The 10,985-nt window shown below is 33.4% G+C and overlaps 1 protein-coding gene across 1 annotated transcript; it reads left to right on the top strand.

The window, feature by feature from the left end:
- The first annotated feature begins 8,471 nt into the window (after window positions 1-8,471).
- On the top strand, window positions 8,472-10,837 carry EMB2453 (Tetratricopeptide repeat (TPR)-like superfamily protein). The gene is made up of 2 exons (XM_039026643.2): window positions 8,472-8,940; window positions 9,253-10,837. Exons 1-2 carry the CDS (start codon window positions 8,584-8,586, stop codon window positions 10,429-10,431), a joined length of 1,536 nt encoding a protein of 511 aa, XP_038882571.2. The 5' UTR covers window positions 8,472-8,583; the 3' UTR covers window positions 10,432-10,837.
- The last annotated feature ends 148 nt before the right edge of the window (window positions 10,838-10,985 follow it).

Here is a 10,985-nt window from a genome sequence, read left to right as displayed (position 1 = left end):
TGCTTACGACGTATTTGACGTCTCTTTCCATTGTAGTAATAATTCTGAACTTTTGTGATTGCTATAGTACTATCACAATGGATCAATATGGCTAGTACCGGCTTTTCCCATAAGGGAATCTCTGATAGCAGACTTCTAAGCCAACCTGCTTCTTCACTAGCTGTCGCTAGTACTATCATTTCTGACTCCATCATAGATTGGGCTAAAATAGTCTATTTCTTGGACTTCCAAGAGACAACTCCGCCAACTATATTAAAGATATAGCCACTTGTAGCCTTTGAATCATCCGAAAGAGAGTTCCAATCAGCATCGTTGAATCCTTCCAGGCAGCAAAAAACTTTTGATAATGTAATCCTAGGTTTTGGTTTTTCTTTAAGTATCTCATGACCCTTTCTATAGCATTCCAATGATCTTTACTAGGTCTGCTCTACAAAGTAATCTTACAGCATAAGCTATGTCAGACCTAGTACAGTCGGCAGCGTATCTAAGACTACCTATGATGCTCGCATACTCAGATTGATTAACATTGTCACCGGTGTTCTTGAACAACTTGACACTAGGGTCATAAGAAGTACAGGCTGGTTTACACTCAAAGTAATTATATTTCTTTAGAATCTTTTCTATATAGTGAGATTGATCCAAAGAAATTCCCTTTTCAGACCTATTTACTTTTATGCCTAAGGTTACACTAGTTTCTCCTAAGTCTTTTATGTCGAAGTTCACACTCAATATTGATTTTACGTCATTTATGACGTGCAAGTTCGACCCAAAGATCAATAAATCATCTACATATAGATACAGGATAGTGCAGAGGTTATTATCAAACTTATAGTAGATGTATTTGTCACTTTCGTTGACCTTGAAACCTTGGATAAGGTTGTCAAATTTTTCATGTCATTGCTTAGGAGCTTGTTTTAGTCCATAGAGAGATTTTTCTAATTTACACACCTTATTTTCTTGACCATGGACAACAAAACCCTCAGGTTGTTCCATGTAAATATCTTCTTCAAGTTCACCGTTTAGGAAAGCGGTTTTTACATCCATCTGATGTACTACGAGGAGGGCAACGAGAGAGAATAGGACGGATAGAGGTAATTCTAGTGACAAGGGAAAAGGTTTCAAAGAAATCTACGTTTTCTCTCTGTCTAAAGCCCTTCGTTACTAACTTGGCTTTAAATTTGTCGACAATCCCATCAGGTCTAAGTTTCCTCCTTAAGATCCATTTGCACCCTATTGCCTTACATCTTGGGGGTAGATCTACTAAGTGCTAAGTTCTATTTGACTCAAGTGAGTCCATCTCATCATTTATGGCTTCTTGCCATAGGTTGGCATCTACTGAGGACAGGGCAGCTCTTAGATCTTTAGGGTCTTCTTCTACACTATAGATCAGGAAGTCATTTCCGAAATCTTTGGCGATTCTAGCTCTTTTGCTTCTTTTAGGTTATGGGTCAGTTTCCTCTCTAGGGTTAGGATTTCTAACTAGGGTTATACCACTTGATAGGATTTCTAACTAGGGTTATACCACTTGATCCAGAGCCCCCACTATTCCTTGATTTAAAAGGAAACCTATCTTCAAAGAAGTCAACATCATTTGACTCAATGATCACTTGGTTCACTAGATCACAAAACCTGTAGTTATATGTAAAAGGGAAATTGAAAGAAAGATTGTGTATATTCTTTTTCTAACGATTATATATATAAACTCGATATACAAATTCTATAAACACGAAATACAAATTCTATAAACACGAAAATGTAATTCTAAAATTGTCTAATCTTGGATAAATTATAAAAATCACTCCTAATGGTTAAAATTTCATCCTTAAATTTTGAATTTTAAAAATAAAGTCTTTAAAATTTTATGCTAGTAAAATTTTGTCCAAGGACAAACATCGGTTAACCACTTTGTGTTTGAAATAGTTGTAGGAGGTGTGGGTTTGTAGTCTGTAGATGAAAAAGTTGGGAAGGGGTAGGTATTTTTTAGGTTAAAGAAAATATAAGGGAGTTAGGGAATGGTTTTGTTGGGAAGTAGAAGGGCAAAGAAGTAATTCTAAATAGTTAAAATTACTTTTGATATTTTCAAAATTACTTGAGAACATGTTTTAATCCTTCAAAATTAGGAGTGTTCAAATAACTTGAGAACCCGAACAACTTGGACTACTCAACCCAAATTATAAAGGTTGGGTTGGGTTTGGTTAAATTTTTTCTATTTTTGTTGGGTTGAATAAATTTTTTTTAAGTTGACCCTCCTGAATTACATATATACTAATAAAAAAAAATATATTTCTTTTAGGATTCATAAATTTGTGGATATTAAATGTTTTTCTTTCATGAATGTTTGTCTTTGTTTAAAGTTTGTAATAAATATCATGACTATTTGGTATTTAATATTTGAGTTTTATGCGATAGGATTTTCTATTTATAAGTTTTTCCAATAATTATAATAATAACCTGACAATCCAACCCGAGTTTTAAGTGTTAGATTGGGTTGAATTGGAGATCCTATTTGGGTTTTTTAGGTTATCAACCTATCCAACCCAAATGTTATCTGGGTTGCACGTTCTCTGTGGAGTTCAAATAGTTGCCCAATTAAAATTTGTTGTGTGGTTATGACATTTAATTTTACATTTTCTTCCAAAAGAAGACATTTAATTTTACATCAAATAATCTTATCCTTAATTATTGAACTAAGAAACAGTATATTTACTGTTCTATCACTGCAACATGTTCTTAGAAATAAGTTGAGATCTTTGATGTTAATGTGGGGTCCATTAACATTTATGAATATAAAAGGAGAAAGACGGTTATCTGATGGTACTAAAAATTTGCTTAATACTTGTCAAGATAGGCATTTAAATTATTATTTATTAATTAATTAATTTTATTATTTAACATTGTTTGTGGAACACAAAACAAAGCATATACTAAAGCATATACTAAAAACAAGGGGAAAAAAGGCAATACCTTGTCCTAGCAATAATTATTATTAAAAAAATATTGATGATTACACCCCTCTTGTCTGGTGTGGTAAATATTATCGATTATAATGAGAAAGAAGATTTAAATACTACTTTTGTTTATGATTTTTATTTTTATTTTTATTTTTATTTTCTTGACCTTTGTACTGTCAAAGCAGATCATATTTATAATGTCACAAGGATAAGGTAACCAGCTTTATTCATCTACCATAGACCGTTCAAGTTATCAGTTAAACATGATCCACCTGTATTCTCCAATACATGTTTAAGTTACATCTAATAACCTTGGATCTTAGTTTATTAGTTTTTTGGTTAATGCAACTATATGTCAAATAAAATACAACTTATTTTATTAGATAAATAATAAGTTTGTACAAATACAATTACAAACCACAAGACCATGAAATTTAAGGTATCAACCCCAATAATCTTCCATCTGTCCTAAAGCTAGTGGGTGCAAAGTAAAATTACAGGATATAGTACACAAAACAAAACAAAACAAAACTAAGGCATAAATTACACGTCCAGTAAAAATCTCTCATTTGTTATAGACTAGATGAAGCTTGTCTTGTAGACCCATACACTCCAAATGACCCTCAAGCACTTTAGTTTGTGAGAGCTTTTGTAAATGGATCAGCAACATTGTTCTCCAAAGAGAATTTTGTGACAACCATGTCCTCTCAATGAACAATCTCCCATATGAGATGATACTTGCGCACTATGCGTTTGTCACGCTTGTGGCTCCTAGGTTCCCTGATTAGCCACAACACCACTACTATCACAATAAAAGGTGATGGACTTTGAGATGTCTAGAATAACTTCCAGATCAATCAAAAACTTCTTAAGCCATACAGCCTCATTGGTAGCTTCACAAGCCATATTCTGCCTCCATGGTAGAGTTAGCTATGTAACCTTGCTTAGTGTTCCTCCAGACTACAGGTGAGCATTGATCCTGAAGTGGATTTCCTAGAATTCTTATCAGTCTAAAAATAAGAGTCAGCATATCCTATAAGGATTAAATCTTTAGACCCATACACAAGCATGTCGTCCCTCGTTCTCCTAAGATACTTGAGTATAATTTTAACTATTGTCCAGTGATCTAATCTTGGATTTGACTGATATCTACTGATTATCTCTACTGCATAGCAAATGTCAAGTCTAATACATAACATCGCATACATCAGGCTGCCAACAGTCGATGCATAGGGGATCCTTCTCATCTCCTCAACTTTTTGAAGTATCTTAGGACACTGTTCCTTAGACAAGATAATTCCATGCCTGAAAGGTAATAAACCTCTCTTGGAATTTTGCAGCGAACACTTGAGAAGCATCTTGTCAGCGTACGATGTCTGAGACAAGTCCAACGATTTGTTCTTACGATTCCTGAAGATCTGGATCCCAAGAACAAATTGCGCCTTTTCCAAATCTTTCATTTGAAATTGCGCCGCTAACTGCTACTTTACATCAATCAATAGATTTACATCATTCTCAATTAGTAGGATATCGTCTACATGCAATACTAGGAAAGCTACTGAACTGTTGATGATTTTCTTGTAGACACAAGACTCATCAACATTTTGATCAAAGCCATAAGATTTGATCAAAATATCAAACCTTATATTCCAAGAACGAAAAGCTTGTTTCAGTCCATAAATGGACCATTTAAGCTTACAAACCTTTTGTTCTTGACCTTGGGAGATGAATCTCTCTGGTTATTACATAAAGATGGTTTCCTTAAGATTTTCATTTAGAAAGGCAATCTTAACGCCCATTTACCAAATCTCGTAGTCATAATAGGCAATATACAGGAGTATTCGAATAGACTTTAACATGACAACAGGTGAGAAAGTTTCCTCATAGTCAACTCTCTCAACCTGGGTATAATCCTTTGCTACTAATCTAGCCTTAAAGATTTGCACCTTACCATCTGCACCGCTTTTCCTCTTGTAGATCCACTTCCTGTTGGTGTTGATGTCCTAAATCTCGTGGGTCCTATAGTTTGTAATTGTTATGTACAAACAATTTTATTTATTTAACAAGATATAAGATGTTTTATTCGACATTTAGTAGCATGAACCCAGAAACCAATAAACTAACATCTAAGGTTATCATCTGTAGTTTGGAGACTGTTGGGTTTTATGCCCTTAAATTCGTAGATAGTAAATGTTATTAATTTACCACCATCAATAAAGAGTCATGGATGCTCAATCAATAGATGTTATTGTTTGTATTGTTGTTTAATTTGTCTTAATTACCCTAAATTGAATAACTAACATCCAAGGTTGCCTTATGAATCTTGAACAGATTATAGATATACATTAAATTGTGATCAGATAATCTAGACATAGTAATTAAGTTTATTAAATAAAAATATATTATATTAGTCTATAGAGAATCTCAATACTAAAATCAAATAAAATAATTTTTTTTACTCTAAAAAAAACATCAAACGGTTTTTAAAGCTAAAAAATTAGGCATGTAAATTGGACTATTAGGTAGTTGGATGGTAGATTTGGAAGACGGCATCAAACGGGAAAATAGCAATTGAAAAATTTAGAAATTTTTCAAGGAATTTTTAAAATAGATATTTTTCAAAATTATCCTCTCATTTTAGATATTTCCTACAAATTTTTAGTACTTTTTGGACTATTCTAATTTTCGGTTTGGTCAAACTTTTTGCTACATTTGCAAAAGTTAAAAACAGTAGACACAGAAGGAATTTTAGTAATTGTTTTTACTATTTGATTGTATTTATACAAATTATTCTCTCTTAAAGTTAAAATATTTAGAAGCAATTGAGATGAAATGCTTTGAAATCATAAGTGAATAGTGTAAAATTCTTTCCTATGCTTTTAATGACTTCAAATGAAAGGCTTGACTAAATTTGCGTCACTAATCAATTGAATATTCATGAATACATATGAAAATAAAGGAAAATGAGTTATATGTTGGACATCTAAAGACAAACCATGCACTGAACCTAGAGATGAATTATGCGACAAAGCAGTACTTCACAAAGAAAAACGAGAAATTTGAAAGCAAGTCATGCGGTGAAGCTATTTAGTAACGAAAATGAGAGTCAAATACATCTAAGGGGACCACCGACAATTGTAAAATTGAATGTACAAAAGTTACCTGAAGCGTCTGTCATTATCCTGTGTGACAAAAGTGGAGTTGCGTCTAGCTCCATAAATACCACTGCTCAAAGAAGAAAGATATTCATTCTAAGAGGAAGAGTCAATGAGATTTGAGGTCTTCATACACTTCTGGAATTGGATGGAATTACCGGACACACACCACTGTACTGGAGAAGAAGACTCGAAAGAGGATATTCTCCATCCTTCCACCGCAGAGCATAGAATAACATCCATCTTAGATCACGGAGAACATGAGAATGACACTAGCAATCATCATCTCTTCCATTCATCTCCTCATCTATCATTTTTTTTATTTTGTATTATGTTTTCCATTTCTATTCGGTTCATCTTATATTGTAACGAAAATTGCTTACTTTAATATAGATCATGACTTCATCTCCATATTCTTCGACTTTTACTTTTCTTCCCATGAGTAGCTAAATCCTTATTAAGTTGGGATGAGTTAATCCTCATTCCGACAAGATTAATAATTAAGCAAATGTTGATTTGGGTAATGAAACTTTAAATCCAACTTGTGATTTCTTTTCATCATTGGAATCATGATATAACAATTAACTACTCAAGAGAATAAGTGGGATTTCGTTCAACCAAGTAAGTGACGTGTTTAGAGATAAACATTTTTTTACGTTCCAAGTAACATAAGCATGCATCATGGAGATATGCTTATGTGTCTAACTCACCAAGAGGTGGAGTCCGAAAGGTAATGAACATGAACACAAACACAAGTTTATCATTAGGTTCAAAGGTTTAAGGATTGTTTATTCCAACTCCTTTTTCTCATTTGTTCTTCTTTCCTTGATTCACTTATGTGCTACACACTCACCATTACACGTTCATCTCTACACTCTCAACACTTTGCATGCACTTGTTCAGTTTATGCTATACATATCATCACTCACACCACCCTTAATTAATGTACACGCCCCTACAATCATTAGTAAAGAATCATTGACTGAGTTCGTCTCGTGTTCAACCTCAGTTCTTACTAAAACTACCTCCTAACTGGTTTATTTGCATATCCTAATAATTATTGAATACAAAATTAATACATATTCAAAATATTTTGGTCGTTTCTCTCTAATAATTTGTTGGCTCGTTTGTTAAGCGACATAAATTCCTTTAGTTTCTTTAAAATGTAGAACTTGATTCCACTGTAAGGGCAGATTTCCTTTATTTACATTAATTCTACTCTTCGTTGTTGCAAGTTCAATCGAGAATATAAAAATCTCATTCTCATTCTCTGAACTCTTACTTTATATACTAGTAATCTAACGTTTAACGTGGTTGGTGTGTGCACTGTGCAGCTTTCCAAATTAACGAATTTATAGTTGAAGCATGTACAATTCAAATAAGATTTTTATTTCTTTATTATAGCATCATTTTAAAAGTTTTAATTTGACTTTATATATTTTTTTTAACTTTGTTTAAATTTGACTTTATAGATTTAATTAAGCTTTACAATCATATTGATCCTATTTGATAATTAGTTGATTTTTATTTTTTATTTTTAGAAAAAGTATTTGTTTGTTCTCAATTTCTTACCACAGTTTTCATGTTATCTAAGTAAAATTGTTGAATTTTGAGACAAATTTTAAAAACAAAAACAGATTTTTAAAAATTACTTTTTAGTTTTTAAAACTTGACTTAGTTTTTTAAAGCATTAGTAGAAAATAGATGATGAAGCAAAGAAACCGAGAGGAGAAATGGTTGCTTACTGACTTAGTTTATAAAAATCAAATAATTACCCAATAGTATTTTAAAAATGGTGTTTCTCATCACTTAAAAATCTAGTTTTTTTTTTTTTACTCAACTCTTAACCATAATATGGTCAACTAATATCATTACCCAAAAAGAAACCTTTCTAATGAAAGAGAAAAATTGTAAATATGATAATGTTGGAGACTAAATTACAACTTTTAAAATTATAGGAGTTAAATAAAACACTTATTCAAACCTTAATCTTAATTTTAGTTTATAATTAACATTTTCAATAGAAGTATAGTCTCTATTAATGTTGCAAACATATTCACTATGTCTTTTTCTAATTACAGGGAAAATTATTATTTTTTAACCAACTTTAACTTAAATTTATAATTATTAAATTTTATATTTACTTGAAATCAATACATGGATCCGTAGCGCAATGGTAGCGCGTCATTGGGTTCACAATCTTCGTTTTATTTCTGATTTTTTCCTACACGTTTGCTTTAGTAAATTATTATCTTTAACTTATCACTAACTCCAATAAGTGGATCCGTGGCGCAATGGTAACGCGTCTGACTCCAGATCAGAAGGTTGCGTGTTCGATTCACAAGGGGTTCAATTCTTTGTTCTCTTTTTTTCTTCTTTTTCCAACGTCCTTTAACTTCAACGAATTTACAAAACCCACCCCTCCCTTCACTGGATTTTGCTATCCTCTCCCCGTCGAACTCCAAGATAATCTCTACATGCTACATACAATGCCCCTTTCATTTTCTCTGCAATTTTCTCCCATATTCACTCCATCTTCTTCTTCTTCCTCAAATTCCCAACGCTCTCGGCTATGGCTTCCACTCCCTTCGTCTCTGAAGAGAGCCGTTTCGACCCGAGTGGTCTGCATTTCAACTCGACCCAATAGGAAATCTGGGGCTAAGACTGACAGATCGGAGGCTGAAGAACTCGTTCGCGGTATAATTAGAAAGTTCAGCGACAAAGAACCATTGCTCAAGACACTGGACAAGTACGTCCGTGTTATGAGAACTGAGCATTGTTTTCTTCTATTTGAGGAATTGGGGAAAAGGGATAAATGGCTTCAGTGCCTCGAGGTTCGTTTTTCTTCTTTTCAACTCTGAATTTGGGCCTCTGGGTATTGGATTTTCAAAATTGGATAGATGGGTAATGATGAAAATGCTCAAAGGCAGAGTTGATTGAATTTGAAATCGCGGATATGAATTTTCAATTTATGAACATTACACACCTCCTGATAAAATGTAAGAAATTAATGGAATTTTCACTTTAGTTCAAGCTCTATTCAGGGATAGATGAAGAATGGAGAGTCTATATATTTTGGGTGGAATTAAACAAGCAAAGAAAGTGCAGTTCTATTGAATGTTTTATTGGTGTATTTTCATTTTCAGGTCTTCAGATGGATGCAGAAACAACGTTGGTATATTGCTGACAATGGGGTTTATTCTAAACTAATATCTATTATGGGAAAGAAGGGCCAAATTCGGATGGCTATGTGGTTGTTTTCTGAGATGCGAAATAGTGGGTGTCGACCTGATACTTCTGTGTACAATGCACTTATCACAGCACATCTTCATTCTAAGGACAAAGAAAAGGCTTTAGTTAAAGTCCTTTGGTATTTTGAGAAGATGAAAGGGATGGAACGATGTAAGCCAAACATTGTTACTTACAACATTCTTACCAGAGCTTTTGCTCAAGCTGGAAAAGTGGATCAAGTTAATACATTGTTTAAAGATCTTGATGAGAGTATTGTTTCAGCTGATATATATACATATAATGGAGTGATGGATGCATATGGGAAAATTGGGATGATTAAAGAGATGGAATTGATGCTTGCTCGCATGAAAAGCAATCAAATTAAACCAGATATCATATCTTTTAACTTGTTGATTGATTCATATGGGAAGAAACAGTTATTTGACAAGATGGAACAAGTGTTCAAGAGTTTGTTACAATCGAAGGAGAGGCCAACACTGCCTACTTTCAATTCGATGATTACGAACTATGGGAAGGCACGGCTTAGAGAGAAAGCTGAAGAGGTTTTTAGGAAGATGAAGGATATGGGATATGAGCCAAGCTATGTGACTTGTGAAAGTCGAATCATGATGTATGGTCACTGTGACTGTGTTTCTAAGGCTAGAGAAATCTTTGATGGAATGGTTAATTCTGGGAAGGAGGTGAGAGTCTCAACACTCAATGCCATGCTTGATGTTTACTGTATGAATGGTTTGGCCTTGGAAGCCGATTTGCTTTTCGAGAGTGCGAGTAATATGAGGGTGTTTCCAGATTCAACAACATACAAGCTATTGTATAAAGCTTACACCAAAGCTGATATGAAGGAACTTCTGGAGAAGCTCTTGAAGAACATGGACAAAGCTGGCATCATTCCAAATAAGAGATTCTTCCTCGATGCTTTGGGAACGGTTGGATCTTCACCAGTAAAACCAGATCCTGCAAGAACTAAAACAGGTTCAAGAAACTCAGGTAGTAGAGTGGAAAAACCAATATCTTCAAGAACTAGAACGGATTCAGGAAACTTGGGAAGTAGAGTGGAAAAACAAATATCTTGAAGAAGTAGAACAGCTTCAAGAAACTTGGAAAGTAGAGTGGAAACCCATGCTCCAGAGTTAGGCTTAGCTTAAGAATTTTTTGTAGTCAATCTACATTCTTTAGGAGCTTCTTGACTTCTCCCATTGGAATATGGAGAATGGTACGGCAGTTCTACAAAAATTACAGGAATGTTGAGTGTTAAAGAAGCCAAAATTTTATACATATGCGTGTACTTATTTTCCCATGAAATTTTATCAATTTGATCAGGTTACGTACCTCACAAAGTTGGGATGTACAAATAAACATGTAAGACCTTTTTTTTTTTTTTTTTTTGGGTCTTGTTAGCGATTTGAAACTGCGTGTTTTAGTGATCACAAAAAATCTTTACAAATAAAGACCAGTCAAGAATGACAAGGAATTTGTTGAGATGACTGACTCGAAATTGGGACCAAAATAGAATGTTTTATTTTTTTTTTAAATGATCGTGTCTTTGACATTTTGCTTGTGTCATTATTGGCAAAAATTATCGAAATGATTTTATTGTACATGCTTATAAGATTCTCAACCCTCGACT

This window comes from Benincasa hispida, chromosome 3 (genome assembly GCF_027475165.1).
Source record: "Benincasa hispida cultivar pf3 chromosome 3, pf3_genome.v1.1, whole genome shotgun sequence".
NCBI classification, from domain to species: Eukaryota; Viridiplantae; Streptophyta; class Magnoliopsida; order Cucurbitales; family Cucurbitaceae; genus Benincasa; species Benincasa hispida.
Note: the sequence above shows the minus strand (reverse complement) of the source record. Positions and strands in the feature narration are given on the sequence as shown.